Below are 23962 nucleotides of genomic sequence, written 5' to 3'. Positions count from 1 at the left end.
TAAGGGTAACTTTGGGTCATAGGACTCGTTGAGTATTTTCAAAGTGAAGCTTGGGAGGGAAAATTAATTCCTTTCCTTGTTCTGTGTGTGTGGCAGTGAGTGAAGTTAGCTTGTTACATTGTGTCAGTTCTATAAAGGAAGTAGTTCACACTTTGTGGAGGGCTAAGAGTTTGCATGTTTTCACCCTATAAAACACTACAACAGGGAACTCGAGGAAAATAGTGCTTTTGGGATTATAAGTAATCCTTTGAAACCTGAGCAAATTGGCCTGGTTTCTTCCGAGAGCATAAAAAGGCAGCAGTGAGCTACTTTACAACAGCTGAACCAAAAATGAGCAAGTAATTTGTAAAACTTACAGGACAATCTCTTGAAAATTAGAGTCCTAAAATAATAAAGAAATATCGCTGTAACATTATTTTAATACATATTTCTAATACGTAGACATTTAGTTTTCTTTACATTTTATTACATGCATTTTCTCACTCTTTTCAGGTCATTTTTCTTCTTAGATTTTATTAATTTCTTGCAATTTGTGCAACATTTATTGCTAAGTTGTTCATTGCATTTTCCCCATGTTTTCGGAAGAAATTAAGCTAATTTTCCCAGGATTAAAGCTTTTAAAAGGTTTCTGAACACAGCACAAGAAAACTGATGTCGATCCTGGTTGTAAAGGATTAAATACGCTTGTAATCAATTACTTTAGCATGCCTAGAGTTAGTAGTTAGTAGTATTCTTAGAGATGCAACTAAATTATAAGGTCCTGTAATGTATGTACCTAAAAAGGGAATTCCATCCACTTCCATTGTATTGGGGTAGGCAGAGAAATCTGAGACAGACATGTTAAAACTAAACTTAACTATCTGCCATGTTAGAGAAAGGGTAAGTGAAACTTGTTTGTTTTTTGGTAATTTGGGTGATCTGACCCAATAAGACTTCTAAATGAGGTCCAAGGTGATTTGGCTCCCCCTTTTCCCGAAGGTGTTAGCTGCTGCAGTGTGTGTTTGAAGTAAAAACATGCAAACTCTTTGCTTATGATAACAGGCTACACCATTAAAAACCACTCTGTTAAGTTTTAGTACAGCTTGGTGAGTTAGCATCATGGCTGACACTCAGCAGAGCAGATAGTGTTTTCTATGAGAGGTTGTAAAGCTGCTGGCCTGCCAATAACCCAGCGCAGGAATCCCTGAATCAAGCAAAGTCTAAGAACTAACCAGACCATGTTGCAGGAAATAGCAGCATGCAATATGGTCAACATCTAACGACCGTCTCTCCATCTCGAGATGAAATTTGCAGACAAACAGGGCCAAGTAAATAGGGCAAGTCTAAATGTGTACTGGAACTAAGTGGATTAAATGTACTGTACTACGTGTCTAATGGGCTACATATTTAGTGCACAGCTAAATGTGGTGAAAGTGGGCTGAATGACAACACTTCTGCTCTGCAGTAAAAAGAGGGTGGTCTACTATGTAAGTCTGGACTAACACAACTAGATCCAGGCTACCATATTTAGTAGCTATACCTCGTATTTGTCTGGTCGCGTCCAAGAAGCCTGGAAAGGACAAACACAGAGGAAGCAAAGACAAACAGCAACACAGTGGAGCAAAGTGAGCTTTTGAAAAGGATCCACACAATGCAGACTGGATTTACCTGCAGGACATGTGCAGTGATTTCATGTTTCAAAGACCATACCCGCGATTTTGAATGTTTTACCTCATTGGCTGCAAAAATACATCGCTGCCAATCCTTTCCTGAGACACACCAGAGTGCATTTTTTTACCCTCCAGATAGTTTTTGATTTGCATCCATTTCCAAATAATAGGAAAGTCAAATTGCAGTGACTTCAAAATTGCTAGGTGAGTTAGGTAATCCATCATGGTGAACTTTGTGTCTGCTCTGGTATCGTACTGTTTATGCTAAAATAAGTCTACCATGCAACAGTAATGTAGCTTTGATCAAAACTAATGCGGACATAATGCTTACTGTGATAGATTACCCAACTCAAGTTTTGAGCATGTGCATTGATTTTCATACCCGAGTGAAACAAATGGAAGCGAATGCAAGCCAAAAGGTGACATAACACATTCTAAAAATCTACGTCGCTGTAGTATGATTTGTAAAGTGATTTATGGCTAAGAGGCTTAAACATGTTTACATACTGGCATGATTCTCAAAAACTTGAATGTATAACCAATTAATAAAAACATTGATGGGGATTATGGGGAATTATTCACATTGAATATGACTGAATGATTTGTATACTAAGTTATACTTATCACAGCTGTGATTAATTCTGTCATAAATACATTATGCTGCTTTATTAAAATATTCAAAACAAAAGATAAGCAATATCAAAGGCCCGGTGTGTAGGATTTACAGGGATATATTGGCAGGAATGGAATATAAGAAGTATTTCTTTTGTGTATAATCACATGGAAATAAGAATCTTTATGTTTTTGTTGACATGGAATGAGCTGTTTATACTCTTAAGGGTTTTTTTTACAGTAGCCCAGAATGGACAAACAAAATACTGGCTCAAGACAGAGCCATTTATGTTTTGTGTTGGCTACCCCAGTAAGAAGCCACTCTGTGATGAACGCATTGGAAAAAACAAACATTTATATGTGAAATTGCTTTATTCAATGTTTTGGCGGTTTAAATCTGCAGATGATTCAGCTCCCCCTGAACATCTAGATCTTAAGTTGTCAGAGAAAAAACAGGCAATCAAACATTAGCAAGTGCTAGTCTAACTGGCCGTCTCCCACATGCCAAGCAGCATCGGAGACACACTGATTTTAATCACTAGGTCCGTTTGTTTTGGAGAGGCAGAGACCTCTGCGGATAATTCGGCCCCTGGTAAAAACCTCCTGAATGTCTGGATCTTAAATTATCAATGAAAAAAGGTGAGCATTAGCAGGGACTGGGTCCTTTGATAGGTGCGGTGCCCCCTGGTAAAAACCTCCTGAGCAATAAACACTGAAGGACTTCTAACTGGGAGAAGTTTCAGCTGGTTGCAACCTGCTGTCCGCACTACGAGATGCTACGAAATCCCCCTAAATCTGACACACTGAACCTTTAAAACCAGATAGCATTAAGTTCAAGGTTTTCTATATGTGAAAGGAATGTGCTGATGTCAAGATTTCTGTCTTTGCAGTTTAATTTGGTCCAGGAATTTACAGAACTGGTCAAAATACCAAAATTGACATTCCTACAGCTGCAAGGGGGCTTCTCAGTTGGTTATTAATCAATGTACTGTAATAAGAGAGAATTTGGAGGCACACTAAGGAAAACAGGCCACTGAAACTAATTATGAGTGAGTCATTACCGGTATCGAGGGACTTTGCTTTTCTAATCAGTGGCTTTCTCATCATGGCATTCTGTGTTTTGATTAACTCACTCCTTTATGTACAGAACACTGGCATGCACCACTTATCCCCCGTTAATAACAGGCGCATACTGATAACTTCTATCATAGTGTAAAAAAACCATATGGTATCAATGTGCAAAGAACCTCAGAAACACAATCACACCGAAATCCCTTCTTAAGAGATAATACGCTGATACTATCTGCTCCAATTTTGACAAGACAGTGAAGTTCAAAAGAGGAAGTAGCAGCCAGTAAAATGACTGTTCTGTCATTTCACATCAGTCTGAATATGTCTGCGCTCCTGTAATATTGCTGGCGTGATGTAGAACTAGAGCATGAATGGAAGACAGAGTGTGGCAAACAGAAAAATGGACCAATGATGAAAGACGATCCATTGAGAATTAGTGACAGTTATTACCAGATGATCAGCAGGATTTTCTGATTATGGCGGCATTAAATCAAAATTGATCTGACAGTGATAGATAGGAAGGGGAGGGATGATGACAGGCTGTGAATAGACGAAGATACTCTGTGACAAGTGCAAGTGGTGATGGGCAAGTCCTGTCTTGCAGGTGGAAGATAAGATTCAGTAAGTCGCAAAACGGGCGTGAGTGCATCCACTGATTAACAGTGATAAATGGCATTGTTAATAAAAAAAAAAAAAGGGACACCTTGGCTGAATCACATTTACAAATTCCCTTCTGATAATCCGATTATTCAAAGAACCTTCCAAATCGTTAGCCTGATAAAAATGGGAGGAGCTACAGTAGAAGACTATCCTGATTTAAATCAAAAACATTAGTTTAATCCAAGACTGAATCTAGTGTAGCCCCAATACCTTTAGCACACTACAGACACTGCCTTTCTTTAGAAATCCTTGAAATGTGTGCCATAGAAATGCCATCATTTTTTCTTTTTCCTGGAATGAAACTGAGGTGGAGACATGCCACCAGAGGAAACACTTTTTACATGGATTTCAACATTTGGCACAACAACCAGCTCCAAGGTCTTAAAATGCTGTATTGCATAGCCAGGTAAAAGTAATGCCTCCTCATGTTGAAAATCCCTGATATCATTCATCCTTGTTCATTCTGTGCATATTGTTTTTAAAAACTTCAATTTATTTGAGTAATTTCACAGGGGCTAATGTGCTTCGATGACTAATTCAGCTTGAAAATGAAATGCTTTTGCTGTTTCATCTGCTTTTATAGGTTATTGTTAATGCAAAACAATTAATCCAAGATGTTTTGCCACAGCAAAGTAGTTTTCAAGGCCTGTTATGGTGTGAACGTGCCAAATTGAGATCTGTTATTCCCTTGGGCAAGAGTTTAAACGCCTTGGCTTGACTGCTTCGGAGGCAAAAATAGAAGCCCATTCGTGATACTGGGAAGGTTTCTGGATTGAATTTATGGAGTCTCATCTCAGCCTTTGATGAAGGCTTGTTAAATGAAACATGTCAACCCAGTAAATAAAATGGTAAACCGAGGCCAGAGTATTAAAATATTTCTGGTGTTTTTGGAATGTCACTGTCCCAGTTGATAAATGACTAACAACCACTGCTTCTCTTCTCTTCTGCAGGATCTGGTTGAAATCTGCATAATTAGTTATTGGCACGGAACGCTAAAATGGCACTGTCGGTCCCTAAAGGAATCTAAAAGCAAAAAGAGCGAAACTTTTCAAAGACTCTGGTTATAGCAGATGGTGAAAGAAGTAAAACTGAATTACTTCAAGCTTATCCCCTTTAGTAAAGCCGAGGAGAAAAAAAAAAGACTGAACAAAGACGAAACACAGATTGTGACACAAAGCCATTGCATCTATGGGAAACATCTTATTAGCTTCCAGGCGCATGGGTGGACTTCAGGGGGACTGTTTTAAGGTATACTGTGTAGAGTGGTTGGTTACTGTTAAAAATGCTCGCCAGTGAAAGCGAAAGTAAAAGCGAACCCTGAGATTCAGACTCGTTTTGTCTTTGGCCTCGCTATATTTGCATTTCCTTGGTGCTGTGTCTCCTGGATGCCTGGTGCTTTAGTCTGGTCAATACCTTTTTGGGGGGGTGCAAACCCATAAATGCTGCAAAAACAGACAATAAAAAGAAAATTAAAAAATACAGGCAGAGGGCAGAGTCTTTGCGGAGAAATATACCGCCACACACTTCTACTAGGTCATAAGTGATGATTGAGAGGGATTACTTCTAAATTGAGTCTACGCAATGTTTCCAGAAAAATCCTCCATAGCATGTCCTTGAAATGGGAGCTTACTAGGCATACAATATTTAGGCTCTGATCTATCCATGGGATTTGTTGACAATAACCAAAACAAGGAATAACACCAGTCTTTTTCATCTATATTGATTTTAACAGTACAACGAGAAAATATGCTACAAAATGTCTTAAACGTGGACTTCTTTAGTTTGAAGTTGTTATACGAAGGTAAACCAGTTCATCTCACAGTGATGCATTTGATGTTACATAATTCATCACATAGCACTAGCTGAATGCAGCTGGACAGAGCTGTGAAGTAAAGTAGGCCAGTATGGCCCAAATATTGTGCAACCGCTATGTCCTTTGGGACAAAACAGTACAGGTGCTTTCACTGCATTTTACAGTGTGTCTCCAGGAATAGTACACCTATTGTTATATTGTTACATGTTGCATATACTGGATAAGAACTGTGTTTGACAATGTGAGGCAAGGAGTTCCTGCTAACCACTTTTATATTGACAATTTTATTGCAAGAGAGAGCACTAGAGAGAGAGAGAGTAGAGGAGCATAAAACCAAAACTAATTGCTAAAACTTAACTTTGTTTTCTTTGTATTTCATAATGGTTACTAATACTATTACTAATACATTGAAAAAAAACACAGTCAGACCTCTTAGCAACACACAGGTAGCTGCCTCAGAAAAACTGTATGTATTGGATGACAGAGTTTTTACGTCATTCAATGGTCTACTTTAGTCAAAACTTTGTATACTGGCTATGACAGGGAGTACTTTAAAATGTAGCACAGACTGACCCATATTCAAGGGCATTACTTCAAAAATAGCCTATGAAATAATATCATTATTGTTATTATTCAGTTTTTTTGCTAAATAATATCACTAATAAAGCAGAATTTAAAGGCAAAGTGACAATCCATAACCCAGGTGACAGGAACTTCTGCACAGGTAATTTAGTGCCTAACTTCAAGTTTTTATTAAAATATTGAGGTGTTATATTATTTTTGCAGTTTCTAATGCCAGCAGAAGCACTAACCAGCGTTATAAGGTGTTCCCTCTGATTCCACAAACCTGCTAGAGGCAGAAAGGTAATTATCTTAATACTGTTTGCTGCATTCACAGCAGAAAATTACCCCTCTGAAGTGACTAATCCGTCTACTGCTCACATGATGCATGTTGTCAGAAAAGACCGTTAAGATGGATTTCTCAAAATTATACCATTTTAATGAGCTGATAAGAGCATAACAATAGACTCGGGATGAGATTCTCTCTCCAGTCTGGTGACTGCCAACAGCTGTGACCACTGTAATGGAGAAAATGCACAGGGATGGTATTCATAGCTCGTACATCTTAAGAAGCCTTCTACCATGTTCTATAGTCAAAGCTTAAATCCAGCGTTATCTCCTGCGCTCCGGAAGGACATGAAGAGAAAAACGAGTATACACACCAAAGCATGACAAAAATGCATAACCCTTATGTGAATGTTTTTGTGCCGAGACTTTTTTACTCTTATATTATGTTCATCCTGGGAAAAAGTGCCCACTCATTTGCAAAGTGGATTATCACAGCAGTTTGCCAGAGAAGCATAACTGAGCTCAAAACAATCTGATTTGGAGATAGCAGGGAGACTCAGAGCTCCTGGCTTTCAACACTGCAATAATTAAGCTAATTTCACTGAAATCATTTTCACTTCCTCAGACTCCCTCTCACTTTATTTTCTGTGAATTTCCAATGAGCACTTTTCATACTAATTTTACAAAAATATTCCCTTTTAAATGCTAATGATTAATAGGGAGAGAAGTAGAGGGTTACATATACTCTCTAAAACGCTGGGGAATATCATACCATGGCACTGCCTGGAAATTGGTTTTATGGCAATCTGCACACTCTCCCCTCCAGCATTCATGATGAAAATGTACAAAATCATTAATGCAATTCCAGCAGTATTTGAGACGGCTGTCAAAAGTTTAGCGAGATGGTCGAATTCAAACTTTACTGTACAAAGAGGAAAGTCAGTCGGCAATACTGGACTCAATAAGACGCTTTGAGTGTATGATGCACTGCAAGCAGCTGATTGGACGGTCATTTCAAGACTAATCGAGCAATCCATGTCAGTGGACCAGTGACCAAATTGCTCAGAAATATCCATGTTAATATTGATGGATGTGTTAGCTCTGTGATGGATTGGAGTTTTTGGAAATAAATGACTTTTTGCAAGGGTTTTGTCAAATAACAGCAATACCCCAAGGAGTCCACTCACATACGAATGGTTAGCAGGGTCTGCAGAGTCTGTGCTGTATTGCTATTGCTCATGGAAAGAAAAAAAATTAAGAAATGTTAACGTTCAGGCAAACACCAAAACAGATCTTTCCCTCTAGAGTGCATTGCCCACTTTTGCTAAAAAGAAAGGGAAGTACCTGCTCTCCTTCGGTGAATACCCTGTTTGCGAAACTCCAGGAGATGGTGGGTGTGGGGTCGCCCGATGCCTCACAAGTCAGGGTGACTTGTTCGTCATACTCTGAGGCAGTCTGGTTGTTCATGTAAGTAATCTTGGGTTGCACTAGAAACAAGACAAAAATGGTGAACTTGTTAGCAAACTAATGCCAGTCCAGCCACTTGATAAATTTGAGTTGAATTATTTTTTTTTTAGCTCTCTTTTGGTCAACTCCTGAGAAAAAAATACTTTTCTAACTGCTAGATGTTTGACTTACTTTTACAGCTGGTTGCTATGTAACATTGCCTCTTTGGTGCTGCCCAGAGGAAATTTTTGCTGCTCATAATATTCTTTGCTTTATCTCTGAGAAATAAATATGCATCTTACTTGGTGATTACTAAATTCTGGTCTGTTACGAGGAAATAAGGAGCAAAAGAATATATCAGCAGGGGCTCTTCTGCTGTGCTCATAGGCTTCTGAGAGGTTTCTCAACTCTGAGAACAGATAAAATACACAGAGTTGTGACTTTCTAAAGTTTTCTTTCAGATCTTACTGTCATCTTAAGAGCTGATTATTTCAGACATAATAAAGATCAGTGCAGGGAGAGAGACAAAAGCACATTTTAAGATATTGAATTTGGATCAGGCTGAGACGAGAGGAAAGCTATTTCACAGAAGCTGAATTTGAAGAGTAACTTAACCCCCAAGCCACTTTAGTTCAGTGGCAAAGCTCTCTCTCTCTATATATATATATATATAAATATATATATATACATATGGGTATATAGTGGTGTTGTTTGATTTAGATTCAACTCTTGACATTTAGGGGGAAAGTAATACAATTCTACATAATGTGTTATAAATATGCACAGTGGCTGCCCTACAAAGGTTGTACCTGGCCATTGCAATTGAATTTTGCTTTTGGCTGACTGTTTCCTTGCTAGCATGCTTTTTTAAATGCCCAAGACCCCCATGGCTGCCCTGTTACTGCCCGTTGATCGGTTGACTGGGTGTGTCTTGGCCCCCTCTCCCAGCTCTGCCCTTTTATGATACCTTTTTTCACATTCTAGGGAGAATGCACACAAGTCAAAATTCAGGGGTTCGATTTCTCTTTTAGAAGTAAAAGGGAAAAGGGTCAGAATCTCATATTTATGTCATATTGAGCTCTGCTATGTCTCAGAGAAATAGACTGGGCAAAGAAGAGATCTTATTTTGAATTTTCCTTTCCCCTGCTTTAGTGGGAAGTGGACAACCGAGTTTGTACAATCCAAAACAATAAGCTATTAGAGGCTAAATTGTCCAGCAGAGCTGCTGCAGAGTGGGCTAATAATTCACTCTGTTTTCTGTCAGCATGGGTGACATCTTGCACATGATTCATAGTCATTTCATCTATTGTTGAAAATATTTATTAGCACAGCTTGAAATAGCTGTTACATATTGTTAGTATTAGTGTAGTCAAGTATACAGACAGGCTTCATTAGAGTTGGGGTTTCATACCCCATTGACCTATAATAGAGCTGCAAGCACATGATTACATAAGACTGGTGCAAATTTTCTCATGAGGAGAAACTCTAGTGTGATATCTTCCAATGTCCTAAGGGGTGGCTTAATTAGTTTTCAATAGGGGACGCTTTTCTTTAAACTGTATGCTTCACGCTGTGTAACTCTGCACCCAGCCACTGGAAAAAGCTGTAGAGAAGTGTACGGCAAATGTCAATAAGTACAAAAGAAAAGGCCAGATAGAGAAAAAGAGCCACCGTGTTCTTCATGCTATCGTAAGCGAATTGAGTTATTCTCTCACCGAACACGTTCAGGCTGACTTCCTCGGCTTTCTCTCCCGCCTTGTTCTTGGCGATGCAGGTGTAATCTCCTTCATCCACTTTCTTGACATCTTTTATTACCAATTCTGAACCATCCTCGTTCAGGCTGTACTTATCACCCGTTTCAAGGACAATGTTGTTACTGTAGCAGAGGGGGAGAAAACAAGAGGAAAAAGACATGGCGGGGTTCACATCACAAGTGTTTGCTTACATAACTTGAGCGGCCTACAAATAACTTTCTTAACTCACTGGTGATGATCTTGGGATTTCATCTAAGGATGAGAGCAGCTGGTGTACAACAAAGGCTTGGAGACCAAAAAAAGCTGTCCTGTGCTCAGAGAACATCACCAACATTTCCACAGCTTTTGTTTGCCTCAGCTCTCCTGTAACCCTTACATCTGTGTTTTTAAGAAGGCCATGCACCGATTCGATGACGATGCATGTTTTTCTTTTTTCAAGTTTTAGGAAAAAGCTTCTTTCACGCTTGAGACGCAGAAGTCTTCTCTACAGATTAGCATCCTGTTTGTCTAAGTGTTTGTATGCCTGGAGTAGCAGCCTTCCTGAGGCAGTTTGCAGGTAGACAGTGAATGACAAATAACAAATGGAGCTTCAGCCCTCTGTTTTCTCACTGCCTCACCCATCTGTCCTCCCCACAACCTCACTGTCTGTCTCAGCTCTGCTCTGGCCAGGAACTGCATCTCCCTCAGCTTTGCACATCCACCTCACACTCCAGCCTGTCTGCAAGGAAGACAGCTGTGAAGAGCATCAGGGCGCTCAATAGTTGTATTCACTCACATGTCTGCAAAAAAAGCTTTATTCAAAGATTCCTCGGCACAGCGGTGGTGCTGCTGCTGCTGTGTGACACCGATAAATGATGCACCATGAATATAAAAGTACATTGAGCAAAGAGCCGTAAGAAGAGAAATGAATGCTGGTTATTTGCACCTGTCAAAACTGAGTGGTGATCAAGAATCATTATACAGCAAAAAGTAAGATTTACTTCACCAGTTATTGGCAAATCTATTAGCAAGTTTGTGAATAAAGTCATTACTCATTTCCTAGAAAGAACTGGTTACCTGGAATCTAGAGATTTTAGGGACTGGACCGACCATTGGGTTCTGATAGTTGGTTCTACTTTGGGTTAAGTTACAGGTTTATCAGATACCAGTATTTGCAACATGTTCTCATCCCAAGTCATCACATATTGCCACTTTGTCAGTGGACTTCAGCATCTACATATTACACTGTAGGTATCTTTCTGCGTCTGCTGTTGACATTCTGGGATGCCGCTACCGATGCCAGGCTGTCAACAAAAACACATGGCGGGTTAGCTATAAAAGCACGTGGTTATGTTCGGCAACAAAAGCACATGGCAACCAACACCGGAATGTAAACAAAATGCAACAAAGGTGAGCAAGGTTTGATAAGTTCATGGTTACATGGTAAGGTGTAGAAAAAAATTTCACTTTCAGACAGGAAGCGAATACCAATTTTCTGGGTGAAACTTATCAACCATCCCTCCAGCCTGCCTTATAAGGACCTTCCAGCTCCCTACATTACATGTACATTACACATACCGTCTGGCCATCCAGCGGCGTATTATAACACCACTACTGGTTCTGTCTGGCCACATTCTCAGCTGATGCCACCCAGGCAGCGTATCATACAGCTACGAGAGATGGCTTTTGGCGTTGGGATTCTACTGCAAAAGTGGTGGAATTTGAGAACCTCCGAAGTTAACAAATCTCTCTGCCAAAGATCTTTAGTTAGAAAGAGAGGTATCACTCTATATACACGTTGAGGAAGTGAAGTGTTCTTGAATTGAGTAAAAGCTGATGTTGGAAATATAAGATGTATAAATTAAGTTAACTGCTGCTTCACTGTGTCAGGCACACATTTAATCAACATTTCATATCTGATACCGCTCATCTCATTTCCAGTTGGTATTCACAGGTTGTGAAGATTAATTAGACTGCCACTACAAAATTGAAGAGTTTTTGCCTTCTCTGCCAACAAAAGCTGATTATAGATCCCTGAAGAATTTTTGAGTTTTAGTTATTTATTATTATGTTAAAACTAAATAGATTAAATAAGTGATTTTTGAGGACTTGGCTTGGTGGATTTAATACAGTATTCAGATTCAGTTTAAATGCTGTCACAACGTATATCTTTTAAGACAATAATGTTTTCCAAAACAAAATCATTTTTGTGCCTTAACCTAACCACACCTTAACCACAGCATTCTTGAGAAAAGTTTCAAAGTATGTAAAAATAATGTATAAATGTAACATATTCAAGGTTTGCAGATATGTGCCATGCAAACATTTTTCTAGCGACTGGTTTGCTCATCATTAATTTCAGATTCGACTGCTCTTTGTTTTGAGACCAAATAAACAAAAATACGGTTCACAGAGGGATTAGGAAAAAGAAGGGGACATGTGCTATTGATCCATGAGTGGAAATTACATTTTTCTCTGTCTTGTTATTTTCAGAGATTAAACACATGTAGGTCAAAAAAATACACACACATGTACAAAGAGGACTTATACACATGTATTAATGCAGAGATGTCAGATCGAGGGTAGCCCAGGAGGAAAACTGGCACCTCTCCAGCTACCAGTATAAACTGCATACTTGGTCTGTACAGGGACTTGAACTGGCAACCCCTCAGTTCTCAGGCCAAGTCCTCATGGACTGAGCAACTGCCCACTTTGAGTTGCTCTAAGGTAAATAAATATTGATTTTGATTGTTTTCCATTTTTTTTTGGTAGAGAGCCTGCAGCTATTTTTTTGGGCTCAGCCACATAGCAGTTCCATCTCATACATACAATGTATACATTTTTAGTAAATTAAATTTCAACCTTTCAACACCAATGTTATAGCTATGCCAAATTTACATTTAAGATCAGCTGGTACAGCCAAGTGCAGATTCATTACAGGTTTGTGCATGTGTGAGCGCCTGCTATATAACCACTCTAACCAGTTCAAAATGCTATGCAATTTAAATAGCATGTGGAGAGTGGAAACCAGCCTAATAATACTCATCAAAGCCTTTTTGTACTTGTTACAGTCATGCAAATGGAAATACATCTAAATCTCATCATCTCTCCCACACAACTATTTGTAGGCAAAGCCTTGCAAATTCATATTTATGCCCCATTTACAAACACTTTACAACACAATTTCCCTGAAATCTATGTTGTGCATATGCAATCCTTTTAAAGGGGGGACAAACTGTTTGGTCATGAAGGCAGCAGGAAGCAGGCAGCTTCACCAACAAATAAGAAAGATGAAATATATTTTATCTCAGAATTGATCAATAGGCTCAATTTATAAAGAGGCACAAAAGCTACCAGCCCTGTTGGATTACAGCAACAGTAAACCTGAGCCATGCAATTTGTGCCTCCAGTTGGTGTTAAAGTACCCTTTCAGAGGGCTTGTTTCAAGCACAGCTTGATTTGCTTTTATTTGAATGAGAGTGATGAAAAAAGCTGTGTATTCTTTGTTCAAGAAACTGAGTTGAAAATCTTAGATGAAATGTTTTCAGCATAGCGACTATGGACAAGTGTGCGATTAAACTTTGGTGAGTTTTAGAAGTCTTTCACCACTCCACATCATTTTTTCTTTTCCATTTAGGAAAAATCAGACTTTCATTTAATACAAAGCAACAAGTTGATTCAAAAACTTTGCTCTCAGGTTCTTCCTGCCTACAGCGGTTTAATATCTTCGTGAAAAGGTTTTGCCTTGAAATACTACAGCTTTAAGTCTGAGCAAAAAGAGAATGACAACCAGCTCTTCATAGGATAAAATCACTATAAATGTTACTTAAAAAAGACTTTCATTTTCTTTATATATATATATATATATATATATATATATATAGTTATCACTAAGCCTCTTTGAGTGAACCAGCTGGACTTCAGAGGATGTTACATTTGTTATTGTGTATTCAATAACCTCATGGTCACATGCATCCTAATAATGTAAAACAGTTATGTATTGCAACCTTGAAATCAACCCTTCTTTGCACACCAGTATCTTGTCACTACATGCCATGTTATACTCTCGGTGTGTCTACACACTGCCATTGTCACTGTGTCCAGCAGCTGGAGACAGAGGGCAAAGATAGCCTGACGACATTGCCCAAAAACTGTCCACCTGATTACTACATGGCCCTCTGATCCACTTGTGATACAGGCTATAGGGTGCATCCTGTCACTGAAGGGCACAGTCTCACCCTCAGAGAAGTGTCATTGATGAAGCTAATCTCCTCCCCGCACTAAAGATAAAAAACCCCAGGGTATTATTTGATTAGAAAGATTTGTAACTAACTGAACTGAGCTGGAAGTTGTGGCCATTACAGTAGTTCCTAAAATACTCTAAAAGCTTCAGGAAGAAAGTCCTTTATGGGAGGACAGAGTACAAGACAAAGCACAATTTGGGTATTCCTTACCTACTGATTTCTACCTATAAAGTAAAAATTAATGCACATCCAAAATTTAGGTAAGAGTAAAGCTATCAGAGCATCTCTTTATTCCATCCTCTTATTCTCATGGCCGCAGACATTAACTAAAATGTTACTGCTGAATGGTAAAAATTCCATAATTGGAGCTTTGTGACTTGACTGAATATATATATCAAATTGTGATTTCTTATTCTGATTTTAGCAGCATTTTTCACCCAAAAAGCCAATGGAATAAAAACTCCTCGAACAACAGTTATGGAATTAAAGCTTGGCACAAAAGCTCGAAAATTAATTAAAAACTATACAGATCTACAATATGCAAATGGCCTCCATGTTCTAACAGTGTAAGTCCAACCAGGATTGGTTCTTATGATGTTGAGTGTTCTGTTTTTGTGCATTTATCATTTCGTCTACGTAATCTTCATACAACTTTATCCAGGCTGTTTTTACCTGTTTGGCAGATTATTAAAAAAAAAAGAATCTATTGTACTGCTTAATGTATGCTTTCAGAATTTGTGGCTAGGCTGTCTTTGAAGTTTTTGGTGAGGTGACACAAGAAGGTTCACTCAGCGGGGTGTATATTTCATTCTTCCTCACAGCTTTGCATTGCTTGATGATGATTCTCGTTGAAGTCAAGGAAAAATAGGTTAGAATAAAAACAAAAGGATTAATTTTTTTGCGTGCGGATCTACTGCTGATCCTACTCATGGAAACAGGCCAATAATAGAAATAGATGACATACTGTGTCCAGGTGACAGAGGGTTCAGGGAAGCCGTCCGCATCACAGGCTAACAAGGCAGAGGTGCCGATGTCTGCTGTGGCGTTGACTTCGGACTGCCTGGCACGGATGGTGGGAAGCACTGAAAAGAGATGATGAAGATTGAAAAGTAATGAATACATGAAGCAAGTGAATAAACATTCTGAAGAGGCTCCATCTGGATGTATAGACATTTTGGATAACTTGCTCTGGTACAAAGAGTTGGGCAGTTAAACAGACTCACACCATCATTTTGGGGAAAAAAATATGAATCACATTTAAGGCTTTCAAAACAACATTTCCAGGGCTTTCGGGGTCGTCATTACAGTACTCTTTTATTTTGAGCACAAACCTATTTTTGAGCAACAGGGAAAGCAGGGAGCAAAAGGTGAAAAAGATGCTTACCATTAACAATGACCTTGATCATCCTGAAGTCAATTTCTCCCCTGGCCATGACACGAGCCTCACAGTTGTACATGCCCTCATCTGTCTTCTTGATGCCGCGGATCTGCAGGTGGTCATTATCTATGATCCTGAATCGCACTGAAACAGGAAACGCGAACAGAACAGCAATATATCACGTATGATGTTCAAGATTATGCAGATTATACACCAGAACAAAACAGTCAATTTGAAGTTGTCTGAGTGGCCTGTATGGAGTAAGAACAAAAGATATATGATGCATGTTGTATATGCTTATTTTAAATATCTATGTAGCATTGTAAATTATGGATTTTCCCTCCTACTCTCTTGGGGAAAACAAGGTGCTAACAAGAATCATATAGGGTTTTTCTGCTAAACTTCATAGAGAGCCCTTTTTGGTTCTACTCAGAACCATTTAGGAGAGTTTCACTTAGAACCCAGCATAAAGGTTTATGAACCCCCCCAAAAAAGCATGGATCAGTTATTAATGGGACCACCACATGCTCTTCTTCTCTGAGAATTTCTTGCTGAATGCCTCTATCTTTGCCCTCTCCGTTTTGTCTTTCCAACCTGTAGGATATGACACACCCACTGATATTGTCACCGTTTGCACTACAATTTTTTTAGTTCTGGCTGGGAAATAACTTTTTGGTGTCTAAACTAGGATGGCAAATTGTAAGCACTTTTCTTAATTGATTAATCAGTAATATTAATGATTGATTAATCAATGAATTATTATTTGAAAAAAAACAACAACAAAAAAGTGCTTATTTTAGACAAAACTAAATGCATTTTATCTTTAGTCAAAGCTCACAGCAACATATTACATATATTTGACAGCATTTTATAGCCTATCGATTAATCTATTAAATTTCACAATTAAATTCTTATTGACGGATTGATCGATCAGCAAGTCATTGTTATCATCCCTAGTCTAAACCTATTTATTTTTGGTCAAAATGCTCTGAATGGTTTAAAATTAGAGTGGAAACTAGCATAGAACTGGTTCCATGTTGGTGGAAAAGGGCTATCAAGGGGTTTAATCTGAAAACCCACCCAAGAGAACCTTTAAAATATTCCAAGGGTGTCATCGAGAACCTACTGAGGGGGGTTTAAAAACAGAACCAAACCGAGACAATTAAAAATAATTGGTAGAACTGAACCTTTGTTCCAAATTAGACCCAAAAACAAAATGCAAAGTACAGGGTATGTGTAAAAAATTAAGAAAAAAATATTTCGCCAGATCATGTCGTTAAGTATGGCATGAAATGATGGTAAAGATATCCATTGTAGCAGAAAACAAGTAAAATTAATTGATTAAGGGGATCCCAGATACATCAACATTTAAATATCACATTTTAAACATGCGTAAATGTTTGAATATTTTAGGGTGAGGATCTATTAACACAGATGGTTTCAGCATTACTGCAAGAAATCTGTCCACCAAAAAGGGATCTTTGGATGAAAGTGTTCTTAATGAAACCCTTACTCATACAAAGAACCTGTGAAGAACCCTTTCAGAAATCTGAGATGTAAGAAGTACCAAACTGAGGTATGAGGTATAATTAAATGTGATCGTTTCCTTACATCTTGAAGATCTGTCTGTGTACATAAAATCAGGTAACAGTTCAAGAGAGACATTTTATAACTGAAACACTTTGCTTAAATGCTCAGACAGGAAGTTGAAGACGGATTAAAAAGTCCCAATTATCCGCAGTAATCAAGCAAGTGGTTGGAAGAACACAGGGAGCCCAGCGTGACACTGTGGCTATACCAGACGTATTTCAGCAGTGTTTTACACCATCATCGAGCCTGACAAAGTGTTGCAACTCTAATTAAAGCAGCTGTAAACACAAAGTACCAGACTGAGCTGTCTTAACTGAAACCAGGTGTTTGTCACACACGTCTGGGGAGAAGCATCCAGCACAATATTAAAATCCAGGCTCTGACCACATCTGATTTAAGAGCCTTGAAAACTGGGTCGTTTTTGTTGTTTGTTCTTTATATGTCCCAATTTGGAAAACTAAGGCACTTGTCCAGAATTTGTGACTGACTAGTGTATACTTTAAAACGCAGTGGATTAAAAATTGTGGCTGTTTAGGGTTTTAAGTGTAGCGTTTATAGGCCAGTTGGTTCCTTCTTTGGGGATGGGAGTTCCTCTAGCAGTCCAATGCCGCCAGTTGAATTTTCATGCTAGTGAGAAGGTATGACATTTCTCCGCCTATTTAATAGAGAAGCCCAGCATATAAACTAAAGAGCGCCTGTGTGCTATAAAAACACTTTATGCATAAAATTATGCACTGAGGGCTAGAAGGGATGTTGGCTCTTCCTATCTCTTTTGAGATTTGTGCACTTTAAACAATTTTACCTTAGCTATTGTCAGCACACTGGGGCTCTCTGCCAGTTATAGAGGAGGGTGGCTGAGTACATTTACCGAACCTGAAAAAACAGTGTAACATATGCTCCTCTAAAATTACAGTAAACTATTGGCAGCTGTACACGACAACATCCTATTGTTATTTTACAGTGTCAATACCAAAAATGACTTCAACAGTATATTAGTGTTATACAGTAGAATGAGAAATTGACAGTGTAATATTGACTGAGCATCTGGATTTACAGTGTTTCACTGTATTTTGAAAGAAAAAGAAAAAACATTACTGTTAGAATTTGGCTCCACTACTACTACACTACATTTCAGAGGCAAATACTGCTCTTTTCACTCCACTACATATATTTGACAGCTGAGGTTTACTTTGTATTTTACATATAAAAAACATTTGTATTGCTTAAAAAAATAAAACAACCTTATGGATTAAACAAAACAACATAAAAAGATGTTAAAATTAGTCTCTCCGCCACTAGAAAAAACAATAAAATGTTGCTTTTACCGTATTTTCGAGGTTTACTACACACTATTGTCAGCTACTGTTTCTAAACATACTCACCAGTGAAATTAAAAGCCCAACCCGGTTTCACTGTCATTTTCCATTTCTTCTCACCATATTTGCGTTTTTCTGCGCTATGTTTTTTGGATGCCTGCTGCGTACGGCCTGTCACTAGGTTGCTACCTTTTTTATAAAGTCCCAACTACACCTAAACCTTGTTGAGGTACACACCCACAGACGTCATTCGCACAGAAAATTAGAAAATACAGACAGAGGGCAGAGTATACGCAAAAAAAATATACTGCCAAACACTTCTAGTGTGTCAGAAGTGATGATTAAGAGGGCATAATTATTTCGATATTTTGTTTTTTAGGAAAATCTTGTGTAGTGTAGCTAAAGCAGTAATAACAAGGACACATTCTCCATTATGGGTATTTGTATTCCTGATACTAGTATATTTATCAGCGAATGCTTTGCTTTGGTTGAGGATTTTAACTTGTGTAGGATCTGAATTTGATTATGGCGTTATGTTAAATCTGTAAAATCTGAATATATGATCCGTCTGTAATTTCCACAATATTAGCGTCTTCTATTTCCTATTTGCTTGCACATGCAAATAAGTACGAAATCCTCCGTGTACAGAAAGCAAGTGTAAAAGTAACATCAAATTATTTTCTGAGTCAAACCTCTTTTAAGGTCTTATTGAGATATTTAAACAAAAAAATATACTTTACATTTTATCAACCAGCTCTTAATTTGTGTAACATTGATACTTTTTACAATGACAAACATTCTGATGGGAGGTCTAACAATGCAACATGCAGCATATGGTTAGGTCAACTGCTGTGAGGAAAATTACATAAGCAGTTTTCAGTTTTCAGTGTCGGTTACAATTAGTGGTTTTTCCAGTGAAAAACACATTCCTTGACTGGGCTCCAAGAATAAAGGCGGGCTTAGCACAACACTGTGGTGACTCCAGCGGTCACCGGGGGAGGGGTTACTGTAAGGTTAAAAAAGGCCCAGGCCAAGTGTAAAACCAAATCATCGCCACCTCAGTCCTTACACAGCAGATTGAAGTCTTAGTTGAACTTTCTGAGGTAAAGCTGCTCTGCACCGGCATTGTCAAGTCTGCTGCCTGAAGTTGACATTGTCCACAATAACTCAAAACTTAGCTTATATTAACAACAGTTTCCAATGCTAAGCTAGAGACACAACAGCAAAATATTTTAAAATGTGCAGCTCCATCTACTTCTATTGTATTTATTATATGTTTGAAACTCTAATAGTTTCCCTTCAGCAGAGCTAAATACCCTTGTGTCACGCTTCATAGCTCCAAAGCGTGTTTACTGGCAAAGCAACAATTGTTTAGAACATAGGAATCAGCAATGGGGGAGAGGATCATATTGCAGAAGTGGTTTGAGAAGTTACTATGGACCTTTTGATGTTTTTGTTTTGTTTTTTCCCCCCGCTGTGACCGTGACTCACCAATGGAATCTACGGTAAGGGCTTTAAATTGAAACTGATTACAGCTTCCGCTGCCGTCCTCTGAGAATAACCCTAACCCCCCTAACTTTTCAGAACCTCCTTTAAAGCCTAAAGGCACTGAGTATTTGATATACTCAAAGGACAGATTTTCAGTGAAGTGTACTCTAAAATAGTATGTTACAACAGTGAGCAAACAACTGTCCGAAACACCATGTATGTGCTCCTAAAGCCTTTTTGCCATGTAATGGTTAATAATGACCTTTTTCTGTTGCCGCAGATTGTGTTAATATGTTTTAGGGAGGAAGATGTTTTTTGAAACATAGGTCAACATGTTAACCTGCAATTCACCACAATAAGTTAAACTATTCCTGACTTTTAATTTGGCCTAAGTTTACAGTGGAATTAAATATATATAATTCATCATTATATAATTCATGGTTGGTCTAGGCTGCATTTTTGCTTTTGTTCTTAGTTACATCTGCGGCAGACATAAACTACATTGTTAGTTCTTCTCTTAACCTTCTGCTTCTCTCTTTTTTCTTCACTTTTTCAGGTTATTTCTGCCTCTGGAGTCACTCTCCCTCCATTTGGGGAATTTAAAGTCCAATCTGCCCTTGGACATATTTTCTAGCGACAATAACCACTTCATGCTGGGCCAAAAAGATACAATTTCCATGTTCATGCATCATCTATGAGGTCTAAAACTTCCCCACTGAAAATTCATGGTTTTGTTCATAGATGATGGGCAGCGGGGGAAGGAGATGAGGAAGAGTGTGGCAAATTGATTGGAAAGCATGAATTGGCAGACAGCGTTGGCAGGAGGGTAGGGTGACTGCTCAGGGAGTCAGGGGGATGAGACAGGATGGCAGGTTGGAGGTGGCGAAGTAGCTCAAGCATTTGAACATTTGTATTTGGACTAGCTCACCATCTTTGGCAACTTGAATCCTGGAGCCCTTGTGCTTCCAAATGACGGTGGGCGGCGGCGAACTGACCACATCACAGACTATGTCGGCATCGTCGCCTTCATTGAACTCCTGTGGGCTTGGAGCACTCTCAAAGGTGATCTTCTCTGTAGAGGTGCGACAAACACACACATTAAACATAACTATGAATATTTCAGCATTCAGACTGACATTTCTAAAGGTGAAAACTCTCATGTGGCATATTTAGATTGCTTAAAAAATCTTACAGTTGATTAGCAGTGTAATGAGGCGCCATATGGCTGAGCTTCTGCTTCTCTAATAAATGTTTTGTTGGTTTAGTTTTATGTAATCACAGATGGTGTCGGAAGGTAGTCAAGGTAAAGAAATGTTTGAACTATCTTTACTGACTTTCAATGGGACCACTCTGTTGGATGCTTTTTCCAAGGTTTACTTTGCAATCATCGCTATTAACCCTTCCTCATAACATTACAAACTGCTGTGGAGTATTTGGGCATCTAAGAAGACTTCAAACTCATGAATCTATTACTCAAACAGGATATCCTAGATTATATTTCATTGTCTTCCCTGAAAGAATATGACCCCATACATGTAACCTCTTGCAAAAAAAAAAAAAAAAAAATTCAGGTGCTTTTATTTTCTCTAAAAATAGACTGAAATGACCAGTGTGTCAGATTTAGGGCATTATTGGCAGGAAAGGAGATAAAGAGTGTTGAGAGAACAGTTACTTTTAACATGGCACTGCTTTATTCAGTGTGTTTTCTGGTTTAAATCATCACATTCACTTGGTTTGGAGACCTCTGCTGATAATTTGGCTACCAGTAAAAAACGTCTGAATGTTAGTATCTTATCAGAGAGAAAAAGGTGACTTCACATTTGCAGATGCTGGGCCAACATCTGATTTGCAACGTGAAACGTTCGTTGGGAGAGGAGAAGATCATTGCAGATAATTTGTCTCAGAGTCAGTCTCAGAGATATTAGTGAAGTTTCATCTGGTTGCAATCTGCAATCCTCCTTACTAGATACCACTAAATCCTACATACTAGACATTTAAGAGTTAGGATTAAAACAGGTGAAGGTAAGGGACTGAGCTTCTCAAAACACACCTGAGAAGTCAAGAAATAAATTACATTCATATTGTTCTAAATGCTTTTGCCACAAACTAATTGCTTCCTGGACTTTGTTGACCAAAAAAAAAAAAAAGATGAAAGTGAACATAATCCAGGTAGCAATTACATTTCCATTTGAAGTTGTCTGTCAAAACCAATTAGTAGAATACAAAACTAATTTCAAGGAGACAGCATAAGGTTTTCAGGAGTTGGTATTTTCTTGTATTGCACAGAGCGAGCAGGCTGTTTCCAGTGTCTTTTCTCCAGTGTCATTTGTCTAATTAAAAATGCGAAAACAACAACTGTTTTCCCATTAACATACAATGCAAGCATATGTGTTGATGCAATTTAGTAAAAAAAAAAAAAAAGATGAGACTTACGGAAGATCTTCACTTGGACTGTGGCCTGGGCTTCCTTGTCCCCATTCTTTGCCACACACTTATAGATACCGGCGCTATCCACGTTGGCGTGATATATGGTGAGGGTTGACATGGATTCATCGCCACGGTTCACAAAAATGTCTGGCCTGTTGGGGAGGATCTTCTCGCCACTGGGGGCATACCAGTCTATGTCCTTCACATCTCCCAACACTGGAAAAAAAATGAAATGAGAGTGAGGCACAGAAGCAAAAATTCTTCAAGGAGCTGCCATTGTCTATTTGACAGTTTATTATTTGTGTATTATCTCATACTGTAATACAAGTGTTTGTATGCAATACATCACATCAGATGTATTGTACATCAGATACATAACTAATGTGAAACTACTTTGACATGTTTAGGCCAGACTCAATGTCCCTATACAGTGAATAAACATACACCAGACTCAAAATGAAAGATGAAACAAACAGTCAGAAAAACTGATGTCTACAACCCAGAAATCAAGAATTCTTGGTGCGACGATGGCTTAGAAACACTATTGTTAAATTAAAAGCTGTCTCCCCACAGTAGACATCTTTTCAAGATCACAGTACATATGCTAACTAAAACATAAAAAGACTGGTATAAATTATTTTTATTTGCTCAGTGGGACAGAGGAATGTTCAGTTGGAGGCAACTTTCTTTTCCACATTGTTCATTTTTTTTTTTTGAAAGATGAGCCCGAGCTGAGACATATTTTTTTGTTTGCTTGAAACACATTAATGTCATCTCATCTCTTTACGAACACAAAGGGCCCTAAATGCATTTTGACACCCTTTTCAATGGGAGTTCAGGCTGAAGCCACGTTCTTTCAAGGAACAAAAAAGAAAAATCACTTTGAAAGATAAATTGTCAAGGCTTCAAATTTCACCTGTATGAAGATAATGAGTTTGCGCTTTGTGATTTCACTCTCAAAGAAACTTTTTGAGAAAGTTGCAGTATTGCAACAGGTTTGCAGCCAAAGTCAACTGGATACTGTATACAGTCATTTTGAGAGGGATACTTTATCGATTTTCAAACAGTCTTGTTCTTGGACCCAAACACCTCAGAAACTCCTTTTCTAAGGATGTAATTTCTCTAGATAGCATACCTTGGCCTCTAGCACAACTGTGAGGAACCTTGGAGTTTTATTTGATAAAGATTTATCTTTTGCCTCCCATATCAAACAAACTTCTAGGACTGCTTTCTTTTACTTGCATAACTGCAAAATTTAGACATATACTGACCCAAACGGATGCTGAAAAATTAGTACACACATTTGTCACTTCAAGGCTGGATTACTGTAACTCCCTATTATTCGGTTCCCCCAATAAATCTCTTAGGTCTCTCCAACTGGTGCAGAATGCTGCTGCACGTGTTCTAACATATTTCTCCTGTTTTAGCTTCTTTGCACTGGCTTCCTATAAAATGGTTCCCAAAGTCTCCAAAAATAGGATGGGAGCCAGAGCTTTCAGCTACCACATTCCTCTTTTATAGAACCATCTTACAGTTTCGGTATGGGAGGCAGACACTGTTTCCATTTTTTCAGGATAGACTTAAGACCTTTCTCTTTGATAAAGCTTATAATTAGGGCTGGCTCAGGTTGCCTGGACCAACCCCTAGTTAGGCTGACATAAGTTTTATCTGCCAGGGGACTTGTTA

The 23962-nt window shown here is 38.5% G+C and overlaps 1 protein-coding gene across 11 annotated transcripts in view; it reads right to left on the bottom strand.

Moving 5' to 3' along the window:
• The window catches only part of ncam1a (neural cell adhesion molecule 1a), a 302862-nt gene that overhangs the window by 78479 nt on the left and 200421 nt on the right, over positions 1-23962 (bottom strand). For 7 of the 11 annotated variants that reach the window (XM_088088676.1, XM_088088677.1, XM_088088679.1 and 4 more), the window contains exons 3-9: positions 22283-22492; positions 20778-20921; positions 15462-15599; positions 15042-15159; positions 9816-9976; positions 7999-8141; positions 1520-1549 (exon numbers count right to left, since the gene is read on the bottom strand). In XM_088088676.1, coding sequence (XP_087944802.1) covers positions 1520-1549; positions 7999-8141; positions 9816-9976; positions 15042-15159; positions 15462-15599; positions 20778-20921; positions 22283-22492 — 944 coding nt within the window. The remainder of the gene's footprint in view (positions 1-1519; positions 1550-7998; positions 8142-9815; positions 9977-15041; positions 15160-15461; positions 15600-20777; positions 20922-22282; positions 22493-23962) is intronic. The other 4 variants (XM_088088678.1, XM_088088682.1, XM_042499390.2 and 1 more) reach the window with 1 other exon arrangement.

Source organism: Plectropomus leopardus, chromosome 15, assembly GCF_026936395.1.
Source record: "Plectropomus leopardus strain MGB_pleo_1.0 chromosome 15, ASM2693639v1, whole genome shotgun sequence".
In the NCBI taxonomy this organism is placed as follows: domain Eukaryota; kingdom Metazoa; phylum Chordata; class Actinopteri; order Perciformes; family Serranidae; genus Plectropomus; species Plectropomus leopardus.
The sequence above is the reverse complement of the archived record's forward strand: the minus strand, read 5'-3'. Positions and strand labels throughout refer to the sequence as shown.